Source organism: Perissodus microlepis, chromosome 4 (assembly GCF_051167445.1).
Source record: "Perissodus microlepis isolate ML-2025 ecotype Zambia chromosome 4, ASM5116744v1, whole genome shotgun sequence".
Classification (NCBI taxonomy): Eukaryota; Metazoa; Chordata; class Actinopteri; order Cichliformes; family Cichlidae; genus Perissodus; species Perissodus microlepis.
In genome coordinates, this window is record NC_140464.1 from 24,371,249 (window position 1) to 24,387,474 (window position 16,226).

The window sequence follows — 16,226 nt, forward strand, 5'->3', positions numbered from 1 at the left end:
TATGAAAAGCAAAGAGTCTCAGACATCATCTACAAAGCTAAATATTTAATGGTGACATTTCAGACACATCCTACCACTTTGTCTCGTCTTGCATTACATACCAAGAATGCAGTAGAACGTAAATTACAGTCTTTCAACACAAATCAAGAGTAATAATAGAAAGAATTAAACATGTTGACCATCAAGCAAAAACCAGTCACAGAGCATACGAGTCTGGATGCCACAAGAATGTTAAAACTAAATAAACTGACATGTCCGTTTGAGAGCTAGCTTACTGAAGTTATTATGGTATTATGTCGTTTACGCCAGTCCCCGATTTACAGGTATTTTCAGTTATTTTGGCATCACTTTGGGCTCAATTTAAATTATCTTCCCACATTTTAACCAAACTGTCCTTCCTAATAAAACAGACATGACAGAGGTTTGTTTTTTTGTTTTGTCTGTATATATTTTTTTCCTCCCAATGCATTATACACACTCATTAAACCCAAAGGGAAGCACAGATAAGATAAATGAACACACCTGCATGAATATTCATCCTTAAATATTACATAACTCTCAAGAATAACACTACCACACAGTCCTCAATTAGTCAAAGGGTTTTGGCTGGGTTTGTTTTTTTAACTCCTCCTCTTTTGGAAGTTGGAGGCAAGCGGCAATGACGGGATGATGGGATATATATTAAACTAAATCAAACTGTCACTTAATATACAAAAAAAAAACAAAAAACAAACACCCATTGCAATTAAATTTGGTACTACCCCTCCTCCACCTCTACATCGGATTAAAAGATCATATGAAACTTCTCCCCGCTCCGTTTCCAAAACCAACAGGTGACTTTTGATAAAACCCAAACAAGGATGCATGAATGATGAATTTCACGTTCACAGGAGTCATGTATATCAAATGTGTAAAAATTAGTTTCATGAGAATGTGTGCTGGCTGCTGTCAATGTGAACACCACAGTTTGAAATGAGAACACTGAGAATGCACTAACATGAACAGACAGAGTTTTCACTTTAGACGTGGGCTATATCTTGATGCGAAAGGCAGTGGCCTGTGAGCTGGGAGGCTCAGTGGTGGAGGTCGACTGTGTAGTGGACTTGAAGAGAGCTTTGAGGATGGTCTGGGGGTCCACCTCTGGAGTGGGCTGAGAGGAGGAACGCTGACCAGCGGGCCGTGATAAGGAGGGGGGCAGACCTTCTTTCTTTGTGCTGCTGCCTGTACCCGGAGTATCGCTGAGTCGCCTGTGGGCAAGTCAAACAGTAGTTACTATTTTTTAAGTCCTTTAATGGTTCAAACAACACAGAGGGGTCCCTCCCACTGAGTTCAGTTAAAGAGACAGCTGTTAGGCCAAAGGGTTACATGCCTGACCTCTAGTGGAGAACACAGCAACAGCACCTGGTATTTACGTTTCAGTGTGAAGTTAAACTTGATAACATCAAGTTCTTTAAATACGAATACCTTGTTTTTCAAAAGCAATGTAATAATGCTACTAACCACCTCAAAATGGCCACCAAAGCTAAAAGACTGTTTTAAATGTTTGTTTTCAGACCATTCTTTCTATTCCTGGATCTGTGTGAAGTCAGTGAAAGGGGATAAGAGGACAACAGGGTCATTTAAGTCTCACAGCTCTGGCTGTGAGCACAAAAGCCCCGCACACACACAATGTTCACCCCTTCTGTTAATGATGGGCAGCCAATCAGAAGAAAGTTTCCTTAAGGGGGACGGGAGTCAGAGTCGCTCACTTTAGACAGCAAATAAAGTGAGAGGCTGTACAGAGGACCACAATAAAATAATTTTTACTTTAGGAATGCAGTGAATGGATAGCTAATAGGTTTTAGTATGTAGATAAAAGCCAGATTATGGCACAATGAAAATATGCAAAACAATGATTTCTTTAAATTAGGATTCTTCCTATACAGAGGAAGTCTGTGAAGGGAAGAAGGATGCCGATCAGCGCTGTAATGCATTTTAACCAGTTCTGTTATTTGGATTTTCACTTACCCAACACACTACATACCCTGTCTATACAAAAGGTCACATATAACAAGGATACAGTGACTCACTGCCTTTTCATGGACCGCTTATACATACTGTCCTCTCTCTCTGTCTGAGCCAACCCTGGTCTCACACAGTATGCAAACACAATTGAGTCGAGATTCATTTGAAATTAAAGAAGCCTCGAGGGCTCACTCACAATAGAATGGGTTGATCAGAAGTGATGACATTTCCCTGAATATGAAGGTTACACTTCATGGGTTGGCCTGGGGGTGGACAAGAAAAGGAAAAGAACAGATGACACAAATGAACCAATCACAACGATCCTGACCACATACAGAGCTGTGAAAAACTATTTGCCCCTTTCCTGATATCTTAGGTTTTTGCATGTTTGCCACACTTGAATGTTTCAGATCAAACAAATGTTAATATCACACAAAGAAAACCTGAGTAAATACAAAATGCAGTTTTCAAATAAGGATTATATTTACTAACGTAGAAACTACCCAATCCTAAGGGACCTGGTATGAAAATGTTATTGCCCTGCAAACCTAATAACAGGTTGTGCCACTCTTGGCATTAAGAACTACAATCAAGCACTTGGAATAACTGGCAATGAGTCTATCACATCACTGTGAAGGAAGTTTGGCTCACTCTTCTTTGAATTCTTTTCATTCAGCCACACTGGCATGTTTACCAGCTTCAACTGTCTGTTTAAGGTCATGGAAAAGCATCTCAATCTGACTTTAGTCCAGACTTTGGTTTAGGCCATTCCTCAACCTTAAATATTTTTTTCGTTGAGCCATTCAGACGTGGACCTGCTGGTTTATTTTCCATCATTTGTCCTGCTGCATAAATGACTCCATCAATTACGAGAAATCATCCTGGTCCCGAAGCAGCAAAGCAGCCCCAGACCATCACACTAACACCTAGGGCTGTTCGATATAACGATATATATCGGATGACGATATGAAAATGTCTAACGTTTCATTTTACTCTATCGTTTGTTTCTTGGTGTCACAAAATAAACTGTTTACTGCAATATTTTTTCAGTGTTTTCATGGTCACTGTAGTGGCTAAATTCATTTCTTTAAGTTCTCTCTTTCGCCTATATTTAAAATAACCACACTACAGACGGATAAGCGACTGTTTGTACGCGTTGTCGTTAGCAACAACGACGGTAAACCCAACGCGTGGCTTGTTTATTTTCCGCATAAACCTTTCACAATAAAGCTGAAGATCCTGTTGAGGTTTTGCCTTCTAAATAAACTGAGATGACGACGAAATACATTATTCTCAGACATCAAATTTCAGAATATGCATCAAACAAATAACCTCAAAAACATGTAGTAACTATAAATGGCGCTTACAGTCACCACGTGGATGCAGGCACAGAGAATACCAGCACGGCCAGTGAAGATGAGGCAGAACCAGGTAGATCCAAACAGAAAGACTAATCAAAACAAATCGAGGTCCTTATTTCTAAACGAGGGGCTACCTCTGTACCATGGACATGGTTTCGTTATGAAAAGTCTGACACGAACCAGAAAACTGTACTATGCAAATTATGCAGGAAACTGGTCTCCACCTCACACTCAAACACGGCAAACCTCTTCAACCACCTATGCCAGAGTATGGAGAAAGTTTATGGATGAGAAGCAAAAAGGAGCCATCAGGTGCTAAAAAGTAAACCTTAGACTCAAACATTAGAACAGGCCCGCAGTTCTTTAGATGGTTTATTTTGTGACCTCCTGGATGGGCCAATGATGCACTCTTGGGAGTATTTTGGTAGGCTGGCCAGTCCTGGGAAGGTTCACCAAGTTTTCTCCATTTGTGGATAATAGCTCTCACTGGAGACCCAAAGTCTTAGAAATGGCTTTGGAACAGTCTCCAGACTGACAGATCTCAATGACTTTGTTTCTCAGCTGTTTCTTCAGATCGTGGCATGATATGTTTTTTGAGATCTTTTAGCCTTTTAGTCAGACAGGCTCAAGTTAAGTGATTTCTTGATCCAGCAGATCTGGCAGTATTCCGGTCTGGGTTTTTATAGTGAAATTGAACTCATCTTTCCAAAAATGTGGTTAATCACATTTAATTCTTGATTTAACAAGGGAGATAATTACTTTTTCACAAGGGCAGATAGGGTTGGGTAGCCTTTTCCTCTAAATAAAGGCAATAATAGTTTAAAAAAGTGTGTCACAAATGTGCAAAATATAAAATATTAAGAAAACAGAAAGGAGTCTAACACGTTTTCACAACACTAATATATATATATATATATATATATATATATATATATATATATATATATATATATATCACGCTCGCAAAACATCTGGTTGCTACAGCAGCCATTAAACTGCATGTTAAACAGAAGACTTTCATGTGTGCGTCCTTGCTCTTGGCACTCACCGTCCAAGCAGCGATTGTTGTACTTCCTGTATGCGCTCACGGCGTCCTCTTTACGGACAAACACCACTTCAGCTACGCCCACCTTCACCAGCCGTGCTCGCTTCAAGGCACCGCACACACAGAACAGTTCCTGTGGACAAAAATTGACAGGCATTACAAATACACACTGAATGACTCATCACGGTACTCACAGCACTCTGCACATCATTTTAATCTCAAACAAGAAAAGGTTAAAGGCAAACAAAGCAATTTCCTCACCACTATGTCCTCCTCAGTGACTCGGGGATGCAGGTTGTTCACTGTTATTTTTGTCCCCTCCAAAGGGCTAAAAGTAGGCTAAAATGAAAAATGACAAAACCAAACAGTCAAGTAAATGTAATCGCAATGACTTGTGTGAACACATTAAATATCAATCGAACTGATACATGTAACAGAATCACTGCAGGGGTCTATATCATAAAGAGCCTGCAGCCAGGTTTAAAAAAAAAAAAAAAGGACAAAAACAACCAAACAAAAAGTTATTTTTCCTTTTTTTAAAAAAAATCTTGCATTCAGTATTTTCACCTGTTAGCCTAAAAGAAACTTCACTTTACATGTGCAAATCTACTGAAGCAAGAAGAGTTCATTGTGGTGTGGCAAGGATGGTATGAAGGCTGAGACATTTTGAGCGTTTCATTTGCAACTGCAACTAAAAACTGATGTGTGCAAATTGTAATACGTATGAAGGAACATGTGGGCAATAAAAACAAACCGGTTACCACCGCAAAAGCAGTGAGATGATTTATTACAGGGTGGAGCTGCAGCCTGTCCTCTATGGCAAACACTGGGCTCAAGCGGATTTTATCCTTTCCACGTCTGCAGGTCCGCTTGACAAGATTTCATCATCAGACAGCGAGTGCACAGACATCTTGAAGATTTAAATTTTTTATCTTAAAATTATGCTAGTTATTTTTAATACACCTCAATAGGATTGTCAAATAAAAATCGATACTTGGGTATTAATCGATATTAAAAATATCAAATTAAGATTTGCAGCAGTATTGATACAACAGTGCCGTTTTGGCCTTCTCCAGCTGACACACAACCTCCCACAGCACAGGTGCAGACAGACACACAGCTACTCCCTTCACTAACAGCTGAAGTAGTTAACACTGAATAACACTTCAAGAGGAATTTCAGAGATCAGTAAAGCTCGCATTTCCGAATTTGCTGTCAGTCCAGAGTGTGGAGAACTAATCTGAGCAAATAAAGAGTAAAATTCAGAGCAGCAGAATCTGACGGGCCTGAAGAGCAGAGCTGAGGAGAAGAAGGGCTGCAGACTGAGGCAGAGCAGTGTGAACAGGGAAGAAATGGCAGATGTGGACAATATGATAAAATAGCTTTTCTACTTTTACAATAATTTATTAAAATGTGTTTGTTATTTTTTTGTAGCCAGCTGTGAGCCGGCTGTTAAGATGTTAACTTTGCAAAAAAATGACCTTATTGCCAGGACTGCTGTTGTAGCACAATGGGCAAATGGCCAAAATATTTGAGGTTGTATTGAAAATGGGAGGTATCAGTATCGAGTTTCAAATTCTAGTGTTGTGACAATCCTGTATGTCACATGTCCCAGCTATATATAAAGCAATTAAAGAAAATCAATTATTTTCCTTTGTCTGGGGCATGATGCAGTTGTTATGTTAGAAACTCGTCTGACTTGGTGCATCAAGCCAAAAGACAAATTAGAATAATAAAAACCATAATAACACAAGTTATATGAGCACAATTTGAAAGAACACACACTGAGCTGCAGATAAAAATGACAGGATTTACCTGAGGAGGAGGAGGAGCTGTTGCACTGGTTTCTGCTGTGCTTTGCTGAAGAGTCCTAGAGACTGGCTGTAAGGCTGCAGCTGAAGTCCGAGTGGCAGCCAGGCTGGTAGTGGGCCGAGTAGAAGCCACAGGAACAGCGGGCCGTGGGGCCGTGTAAGCATCATTCTTAACCACCTTGGTGATGGGGGCTGACATGGAGAAAGCTGAGCCTGCTGTACCAGGCTGTGTGAAAAAAAGAGACAAGAAAGATAACAATCTAGTTCATGTAGGTACGCACAGCAGACACACTGGAGTTTCTGTATAAAGGCCCATGTGTAGCCTTGTCACAGAGAAACATCTTACCCGAGATTGTAACAAATTGTTTGCAGTTGTGATCTTTAACTGTTTATTTGGGGCGTCATCATGCTCATTTAGAGTAGGCTGTAGAAAAACAAAGTAATCATTTTAGTATGATATCTTAAACCTTTAGAAATGGGCTCATAAATATCCTGTTACATTTAAATATGTCAAGAGAAACTAATCTACCTGTGTAGCGGCACGTATTCCTCCTAACATCCCTACTGGACGTTGCTGGAAAAAGAAACATAATACATTACTTAAGGAAGTTCTGACTCTATATTTCTACAAGCATACATATGGGCAAGATTTATTTATTCTCACCTGGATGGTCTTAGTTATCTTTAAAGGTGGTGCAACTGCTGCTTGTGTCTGTGTCCCTCCAATGCTCCTCTTGAGGCTCAGCCTATCACGAGCATCCATCATTCTTGCATTATTGCTCAGCTGTGGCACTGCACTGGCCTTCGGACTCGGTCCTTGTGCATTAGAACCAAACTGCCTTGTATTCACACCAGCAAGATTGTTGTTGGTGTGTATCTGTATCTGCGGCACAAGCGTCTGGCTCTGTAAATGTTGCGTTACTGCTGTCTTTAGTGTGGTCGATGCAGAGACGGTGAACTGACTCTGTCCCTGCTTGCGTGAGTTGATCATCTGACGTGCATCTTGCACCACTCCTGCTCCTCCCCTGCCACGGATTTTGAAACGAGCATCTTTCTGCCCCAGCTTCTCTCTGGCATCTTTTACTTGAAAACCTAGGGGGAGAAATTGAGAGTTTTAAGACAATGACTTTGCTCATTACAAAGTAACATTTACACCCACTGATCTGCTGGACTTTAGTGCTTGCTGGACATTACCTGTGCCTCCTCCAAGCCTCTGTCTCACATCATTAACTCCAATCTTCTGTCTGGCATCAAAACTTTTTCCATCTCCTCCTGAACCTCGTCCAAACGCTGGCCTGAGAAAAACAAGGTTTCATTAGGTTTATCAACAACACAACAACATGCATTAGGACTAAGCGATACCTTTCACGTTACAATCACTTCTAGAAACACATTGAATAGGATTTTTTCTCAGATGATTATGGAAACTTATGGATTATTGAAAATTATGGAAAATTTTACCCATTCCAGCTACCACATTTGTTCATTAAGTGAGGACAAAACTACGATTTGTTGCCAACAAAAGCACTAGCGTGCTAGTTAGCCAAGCCTGACGAGTGAAGCTACAAACAAAATGCTGAAAGAGACGAGTAATTTAAAGACTTAAACAAAGAAATCTGTTTAGTTAAGCGGAGAGTGGTTCCGAGATTAAACTGCGTTTTCTTTGTCTTCAATATGAATGGCTTCAAATGTGAAGGCCTACAGTTTGTGGAAGCCACTATTAGACTAGCGTTCAGCCCGTAATCGCTGCTAGCTGTAACATGCTAACGTTAGCTTACGACTGTCGAGTAGCTACAAGCAGCACTAAGTTTTCGATATGCGCTTAGAAATGTTACTACAAGTTTCGAAATCCTTAATAAACACACATGCACCAGTCTCCCAACACTCAAAAAATACCTTTTCGCTGCAGCCTTGACGTTAATACGGCGCTGTCGTATAACTTCATCCAGAGAGACGTCTGCCATTTTCTCACACACTTTCCAAAAGCGCGTGCGCGCCTGAGATTTCTTGGGGGCTATGACTACGGGAACTGATTTGGGCCAAAATCCAAAATGGCTATTTGAAGAATTATGATATTTTATAGAAGATTCAAAACAGCTAACGTTGTCGTCTTCGAAATACACACAAAGACAATTAAAACACGACCGTGTTGCTACTGTAATAACTCTGTGATGATTAGTCTTGACGAAATACGAATAGCGCGCATACCTGCATACCCATGATCCTTTGCGTCACATAGCGCAGCGATTTTACGACATAAACATTGCATATAACTATTAAAAGAGTCAGAATCTGGCTAATCGATCGTTTCTTTACTCACGGAAATAAGACAATTCGACAGAAACTAAAAAAAACGCAATGGGGGAAACTATATTTGAAACCATAATAGAGAGTGCCTGTGTACGTGGTCTATGCCCGTCCTCCACCGTAGTTAGGTCATGCCTTAAACTGATGAGTAAGGAAAATAACGACGCGGGGTGACGCCCGTGTCCTCGTACATTTAACGAGATTAATTTTTGAAAGGGCACAGGTCTGCCTGCTGAGGTGATTCGCCTACTTTGCGAGATGCCTCGTGGGACAAGGACCTTCCCCGAGTCCCAAACACTGTCCAAATAAAAAGCTACTGTCCTCCACTAACATACATACATGGCTGTTACCGAAGGTAATATACTTATAATAGGAGTATTATGTATGGAGGAGCATTCCCCAAGTTCCAAAGTGCAAAAGAACACAACGATATTGCGAAATATAGCAAATAAATATGCTGCATAAATATTTACTTCATGTATCATCTATAGGGTAATTATATCGTTCAAAAATTATGTGATGATTTCAAATTTAGCATGTAGTCAATGTCCATGATGTTTTTCCACTGTTTATAAATATATAGGTACAGTTACAGACGTCGCACAACAAGAGTCCCTCATAAACTACAAGTCCCATGATGCAAATGGTCTGGCGCAGAGCCAAACCGTTGGTTCGGTGGGTCTGTGGGTTCGTACATCACTGCTGCCTCACGTCGGCTCTGTTAGAGGAGAAATGGCTGCAGCGCTGTCCCGTGCCCTCAAACTGCCCGGTAAGATGCCGCACTGATTTGTATTATTTATCAGACCAATGTGCAGACGTAACGGAGCTTAGCTTCATTGATAGTCTGTGCTCTCCTATTTCGCTTTTCAGCCTTCTCAATGTAGCGAAGTCATTTAATTTTACTGGCTTGTCATACGCAGTTGTCAGGTTTTCCGTTTTATCTCTGCCAATTTCTCGTGCCAATTTTTTAATCCTAGTCAAATCAGATGGCCGCAGTTTTTTCTGTTTGTGTAGTGCAGCGTCAGAGCGGCACGTTGACGGCGCTGTGTGGTGGTGCTGAACGACGGCTAGCTGCTCGCTAATGTTAACAACCTGCTGTTAGACAGTTCACCATAAAAAAAATTTTTTCATGACAAATACATAATACAAGCTCAGACCTGGCGACAATATCCTACTGGAAACAGTGATGCCCATCATTGCCTGTATTACGGTAATAGTATTTCTATTCTATTTCTATTCTATTCTGCTCTTCTTTCCATTCTTTCTTCTAATGGTATTTCTATTTAATTAAAGAAATCTGTAATGTGAAAAAAATGCTGACAAGCATTGATGAAATAAAATAACCAAGCTAACGTCATCGTGTTATTACTATTTGTATTTTTTATTGTTGTTTTAAGTGTGTTATTGTGCAATAGAGATGCTACAATCAAAAAAATGCCTCAAAATACAGGAATATAGTTAGATCCACTATTTTTCTAGTTTTACCTCTGCCCACCTCTACAGTATGGTAGTAAAGTGGTGTAATCAAACATCAGAGGCTCAAAATTATTGTATATTATATATTAAATTAACGTTTAAATATAAGTATAGTTTTTAATACTTGCATGAAAATCCTTTGTAGTCACTATTTGCCTGAGGTCTAAAACCCATTGACGTCACAAAATGCTGTGTTTTCTCCATTGAGATGCTCTGTCGTGCCTTTACTGCAGCCACGTTTGGTCGCTGCTTGTTTTGTGGGTCTCTGATTTCAGTTTTGTTAGCTCCTCTATAGTTGCTTCATTGTGTTTAGATCAGGTGACTGACTCCGCTATTGAATAATATCTAATTTCTTTGCGTTGAGAAACTCGGGATGCTTTTGCAGTTGCCTTGGGTCATTATTCTTTTGTACTGTGAAGAGCTGTCTGTCCAGTTTTGTAGCATTTGTCTGAATCTGTCTGTCATGTTCAAACCAGTGTACTCCTAATGAGCAGTTTCTGTGTGTCTTTGCAGGGAAGAAGGGCTCGGAGCTCGGGGAGTATGACCCTCTCACCCAAGCAGATAGTGATGACGAGAGCGAAGAGGATGACCTTGTGCTCAACTACCCCCGAAATGGTCTCGGGAGGGATAGCTGCCTGGGCACGGGGTCTTCCAAGCTGCGCGGCGGCCGATCTGGAAGACTTGTCGGCGCGGAAGACGGGGCGCAAGACGACGACGAGGACGAAGAGGAGGACGAGTGGAGGGAGCGACTCCCCAGCAAATCCAGGCAGGACAGGAATGACATGAAGGGAGTGCAGTACTGGAGCCACAGGGACTCGGACGGAGAGAGGAAGAGGGAGGACAGAGGGGGCCCTGGAGCAATGGGGGGTGCTGGGCTAGGGCTTCACAGTTCTGATGAACAAAAAAGGCTGAGGGTGAAGAACGCTATCCGAAGTGCGTTTTTTCTGGTGCCTCTGGTGTGTGCCACAGTGGTTGTGTTGCTCTGTGCATTCCTGATTCCATGCCAGAAGGGAGACCTGGAAAAGAGGCTGCAGTGGGAGAAAGCACTGGGAGGGACAGGAGGTAAGAACATTAATGCACATTTAGGGACTCTTTTATTAATGCCCATCATGTAACATAGCATACAGATTAGTAGGCCTGTAGTTAGCTCCAGAGTAAACTAGGAAAAATAAACAGCCAGTGCTTGATAAGATCTCGCTCTCCTCTGCTGATATCTAAAGTGAGTGGTGCCACAATAATAAGGCTTACTCAGGAGTCGTCGAGGCTAGACAAAGTGCCTAACCCTGTAATTTTCCACCTGTCATTACACAGGCTTGTGAAGCATCTTTCTACCCATCACATGCTCTGTTTACACATGAAACATTGCTTCTGTTAGTGGGTGGTGTTCATGTTTTTTTTTTTTCTTGTTTTTTTAGGTGTCACGCCACCCGCGCTGGCACTGTGGGATGTTGATGGTGATTCAGTGGAGGATGTGTTCTTGGGTGTTACCGAATCGACCAATGAGACCCACACCACACAAAGTATGTGCGATATGTAAATATCTTTGCAGCCTCATGCCGGTACCCATCCACAGTTGTGATCAGAAGTTTACTTACACTCATCATGAGCATTAGTGACATGGTAATTTTGGGCTTTCAGTGGTTCCTTTGAACTCTTCTTTTTCCAGGCTGGAATAATTGTACAGCACACATCTTTAATTACTTTTAAAAAAAACAAACCGTGTGCACAAGTGTATATTTATTTTGGCTTCTGGCATAATTCTGATTGGCTTCTGCAGAACTGGTGGAGTTCCTTTAAATTGGTTGGTTTCCAACCATGGACCCGTGTTTTTAAGTGTAGTCGACAGTAGATTTGAGGTTGGGACTTCATGAAGGCCATTTCAGAAGCCTAATGTTAACCTGTTTTATCCATTTCAAAACTGGTTTTGATGTGTGTTTGGGATCATTGACCTCTTGGAACACTGAACTGCATTTGAGTTTCAGCCGTCTAGCTGTTGATTTGAGGAGATGTTGAAGAATTTGGATGTAGTCCTTCATTCTTCCATACAATTTGTGCAGTGTTCCACTACCGCTGGCAGCAAAAAGTCATTGAAGATGACTCTGTGTGCTTTCTCTCTCTGTAACCTCTTTGATATTTATACATGGTGTATGCGCTTCATCCCAGTTTACAGTGCAGTGGCCCTTTCTGCCGTCAGCGGCCAGGTGCTGTGGAAAAAAGTCATGTCAGAGGCTGTGATGTACATCCAGTGTGGTCTGCAGTACAGCACCGTGCCGTCCCCCGTGTGCCTCCTCATCTGCAAATCCTACATCATGGCTGTCAACGGCACCACAGGTCGAACTCAGTGCTGTCCCAGCTGTGCAGAAGTAAATAAAATTAATCAACTGCAAGTATTCATTTCTAAGCATTCAAAGATATTTCCTTTCCCTCCACAGGAAAGAAGCTGTGGTCATCATCAATTAAGAGCATTGAATCTCAGGCAGTGTTACTTCCAGACCTCCAGGGTGACTCACACCCAGATCTGCTTGTAGCCACCCTGCCAGCGGATGACGTATGCCAGCCTCCCTTATTTCTTCATGTGCTATATTGATGCATGTTACAGTTTGCAAAGCATTATTTTTTTTTGTAGTGTTTACGTAAGCACAATTCATTCATTCTAATTCATTTAACAATCATCACGAGCTGAAGAATTTACAGTTTGTTTGTATTTTTATTTATTTTTTGCTGCTTTGTGTATTTTCAGAAATTCGATCTCTCACTGACTTTGATCTCTGGAGAGACGGGAGCGTTACTCGGACGTGCTGTGCCTTTCAACGTCACAGCCCAAGGGACGCTGATTGGTCCCTGGCTATATGAGACACAACAAGGAGTATACTACATCCTGTTTGGTCTAGGTGAAGTTTCAGTAAAAGGACTAGATGTTACAATCCCTGACAATGCACTGCTTTAAATGGAGAAAATCTTGGGGGATGGCTGTTATAAGGAAAAGCAGCTCAGAAACGTTACTAGCGGCACACATTGTTGTGTGCCTCAACGAAAGGCAGATCGGGCGCCCCCCTTGCAATGAAGGGGGGACCCGATCTGGCTTCCAACACCTCTCCGCCGGATCGAGCTGTACGCTCTACCTCCCCACTGCCTCCCAGAAAAGGGAAGAAGAGCAGAGGGCAGAAGAGGGGAATATTTTTCTTTCCTATTCTTTCATTCCTCCTTTTAGATTCACTACCATGAGGTTAACTGCTTAAATACTCCAAAAAGAATCACCCCATGAGCTTTTCTGTGTGCTCATATTGCAAGAGTTTTGATTATAACAACACTTATAATATTTTTCTAGCAAAATGGGAAACAGGTGCAAACACATGGAAATCCTGTATTAGGCAAACACAGTTTTCTAACCAGCTTGAAAGTCAAAATTTGGTATGACCACCTTTATTCTACAACACAGCCTGATCTGTCTTAGGCAGATTTCTTATGATTTCATTAAGTAGTCGTCAGTAATAGTTCTCCGGGCTTCTTGAAGGACATTCACAGCTTTCTAACTGGGAAAATAATCAGATAAAATTAAGCATATTTTCATTAAATATACTAAAGTTATTGAACAACAACAACAACTGATTCTGAGGAGCTCATTTAAGAACTATTGAAGTGACCCTTGAAGTTATTTTAATGGTGGTTTCACAGGACCTGTGTCATCATGTGTTCCCTTAGGTAATGTGAAGGCCGTCTCCCTGCGAGACATCTACTTTCAGGCTACTGGAAAACTGCCCGAAACTCAGGCGCTTCGAAAGAAGGATTCAGGGTGGGAGGGCATGAAGAAGGACAATTTCTCTTCCATCATACAAATTTACAGGTGGGTGTCTGCTACTGATGCATAGATCTGTTTTCAATGTGCAAACTCTTCTTTGTTTGTTAAATACCAAATACCTTTAACCAGCTGGCACTAAAGTAGAAAGCAGATTACTAGATCATATATGTTTTAAATAAGTCTAAAATAAGTCAAAATCAGATCTTTGTGTCCTTTCTAGCCCACGCGACCATGACCAGGCCAGGTTCCTGTTCCCTCTTGTGGCTGGTTTTGGCAGAAACCACAACAACCTGGACACCGCTTCGAACCTGAACTCCACCAGAAGTGACTGGGTGCTGGTGTATGGAGGCAGCGTACAGTTACTGCTCCGGCAGAGGAATTTGCGAAAGAAATGGACCTACAAAACAGCTTCCAGTCAAAGGTACAGTCCTGTTTGTTTTTTTCCCCCTGCAGCAACCACTTGAGGGTGGTGAGGTTTGAACAAACTGATGTGCTTGAAAATTATATTTTGGCGAGGGGCGCCTTACTATTGCCATGAGGTGGTCTGAAGTTTTCAATATTTCATGTAACTGTTGTTTTAGCAACTTTCTGTGTGGTAATCGTGTGACTAATGCAAAATGATTAGAGAGAAGAGCACTCAGTCAGATATGGTTTCCCTGACTTCATTTTAGCTGCATGCCCCGATCTTTGTTGTTGTTTTAAAAAAAAAATCACATTCCACCAAAACATCTGTCCCATCCTTTGGAGAACTAGAAAAATATGGGTTCCTAAAATACTTATTTGTATGTCACAGTCAACCAGTGGCAGGACACTTCAATAGCGATGGAATCCTCGATCTTTTCATTCAGCATTCATCAAATGGAGTCATGAAGGTAAAACAAACAAACCAAAGGTTCTTTCATGCTTTTTTCCCCCTCAGGGCTGAAATTACTTTGCTGACATGTAACATCTGCTCCGATCTTACTGGTGGGTTTTCCTCCTCTTCTTTGTCTTTCAGACATTAATCATCGATGGGGCAAACGGGACCCGTTTGTGGGCCGCCGAGTTCGTGTGTCCCCATCTTCGTTTAGAAACTTCTGCAATCTCCACGTCCACAGGCCAATCCGCTTTCCTGTTCTGGGCCAGCGATCCAATCAAAGCACAGAAGAATGTTACCAAGACAACCGTAAGTCTTCCTCAGATAGAATTGCTAGGTTAATGAGAACCCAGGAAGAGCAGCCCTCTGTGACTCCGGTGCACAAGATCATTTTACTCCATTGTGCTCAACTCTGTTAAGGAGTCTTTTGTGCTAAATGTGCTCTCCGGCTGTTTATAGGTGTCGCCGGGTGTTGCCGTGGCAGAGCCTCTCATTCGAAAGCTCTACCTGCTCCATCCTACATATCCCACAGTCCTGCTGGAGCTCGCCAGTACCACAGACACAGCAGTCACATCTGCAGGTAATCGCCACCGTGCCTTTAAAAAGAAACATAGAACAGAGCCTCTCTCTGTACTTTTTTTTTAATGAATGACCACTCTTCCTCACTGATAGTGCGCTACCAAGACCATCAGAAAGACGCATCCTACATCACAGTGTCCTCCAGTACCATGCCCAACTCTGTCCCCAGCACTTACATAGTCAAGTGTGTGAGCCTCAGAGCTGCTATCACCAAAGGGCAAACTGTGTGGATAGGAGATGGCAGCAAGACCGCGGGAGCCCTTAAACCCGGTGAGGTCAGCAAGTTCTTCAGACATCTGACCTTCAGACATCAGGTGAGAAAGAGAATCGCAGGGTGCAGACAGTCAGATCTGGAGTGTCGCTAATTTTGACGAGTGAATCTCTCTCAACTCTGTAGTGAGGAGCTCTGCTACCACGACCCTGCCTCACAAGTACGCGGTACAGCCACAAGGACTTGAGTAAGGATGAAAGGGACGAAAAGCTGCGGATGACTCTGCACCGGGGCGATGATGACAGTTCATCCACGAAGCTGTTTACATCACGTTTGATTCAAACAAAAGTCGAATTTCATTTCTGGTACTTGAGAAAGACATCTGTTTTTGTTTTGTTTTTTTAAATTGAAACTTTTTCTTTAAATAATTTAAGTCACATTTAGGAAGTCTGATCTTTACCTGGTTGTTTCTTCACTTGACAACAGCGGAGTAACTTAACACTTGAACAGTGCATGTCTAGCATGCATCTCTCGTAATTCCAGTATCTACTGTGTGGTACGGTCCACTATTTCAATGCATTTTGTCATGATTACTGTTCTTCTGCTCCTTGATGTTTTAGTTAGTATAAGAATTCTGTAAATATTTAATGCTGTACAGTAATTTATTGATTTGCCTTTTTGCCGTCTGAACTTTTTAAGATGAATGAGCCGCTGTTTGCTAAGGATTACGATATTTAAATGTAAGCTGCAAGACAAAGTAAAGCGCAATGTATAGCC

The 16,226-nt window shown here is 41.7% G+C and overlaps 2 protein-coding genes and 1 non-coding gene across 3 annotated transcripts; 2 read left to right on the top strand and 1 right to left on the bottom strand.

Annotated features, from left to right (window-relative positions):
* Window positions 1-30: 30 nt before the first annotated feature.
* Window positions 31-8,245, bottom strand: poldip3 (polymerase (DNA-directed), delta interacting protein 3). Its single transcript, XM_084926652.1, has 10 exons — window positions 8,118-8,245; window positions 7,416-7,516; window positions 6,886-7,313; window positions 6,751-6,795; window positions 6,568-6,645; window positions 6,226-6,447; window positions 4,672-4,749; window positions 4,414-4,543; window positions 2,201-2,267; window positions 31-1,247 (listed from the first exon to the last, which is right to left on the bottom strand). The coding sequence occupies exons 1-10, from the start codon at window positions 8,183-8,185 to the stop codon at window positions 1,031-1,033; spliced, it is 1,434 nt and encodes a 477-aa protein (XP_084782778.1). The 5' UTR covers window positions 8,186-8,245; the 3' UTR covers window positions 31-1,030.
* Window positions 8,246-8,659: 414 nt separating this feature from the next.
* Window positions 8,660-8,813, top strand: LOC146389020 (U12 minor spliceosomal RNA). The gene has a single exon (XR_014800152.1). It is a non-coding gene; the product is annotated as a U12 minor spliceosomal RNA (small nuclear RNA).
* Window positions 8,814-9,171: 358 nt separating this feature from the next.
* On the top strand, window positions 9,172-16,223 carry fam234b (family with sequence similarity 234 member B). Its single transcript, XM_084926651.1, has 13 exons — window positions 9,172-9,297; window positions 10,518-11,066; window positions 11,420-11,524; window positions 12,168-12,335; window positions 12,437-12,552; window positions 12,745-12,895; window positions 13,707-13,848; window positions 14,024-14,224; window positions 14,597-14,675; window positions 14,801-14,968; window positions 15,119-15,239; window positions 15,332-15,552; window positions 15,636-16,223. Exons 1-13 carry the CDS (start codon window positions 9,261-9,263, stop codon window positions 15,636-15,638), a joined length of 2,061 nt encoding a protein of 686 aa, XP_084782777.1. The 5' UTR covers window positions 9,172-9,260; the 3' UTR covers window positions 15,639-16,223.
* Window positions 16,224-16,226: the final 3 nt, after the last annotated feature.

Bases quoted from the DNA above. Each gene is read 5' to 3' on its own strand.
- poldip3 (XM_084926652.1), bottom strand. From the start codon at position 8,185: ATGGCAGACGTCTCTCTGGATGAAGTTATACGACAGCGCCGTATTAAC. The intron at 7,314-7,415 runs GTAATGTCCAGC...TTCTCCCCCTAG, and splicing joins GAGGCTTGGAGGAGGCACAG to GTTTTCAAGTAAAAGATGCC. The intron at 6,448-6,567 runs GTAAGATGTTTC...TTTTTCACACAG, and splicing joins ACAATTTGTTACAATCTCGG to CCTGGTACAGCAGGCTCAGC.
- fam234b (XM_084926651.1), top strand. From the start codon at position 9,261: ATGGCTGCAGCGCTGTCCCGTGCCCTCAAACTGCCCG. The intron at 11,525-12,167 runs GTATGTGCGATA...GCTTCATCCCAG, and splicing joins TGAGACCCACACCACACAAA to TTTACAGTGCAGTGGCCCTT. The intron at 12,896-13,706 runs GTGAAGTTTCAG...GTGTTCCCTTAG, and splicing joins CTACATCCTGTTTGGTCTAG to GTAATGTGAAGGCCGTCTCC.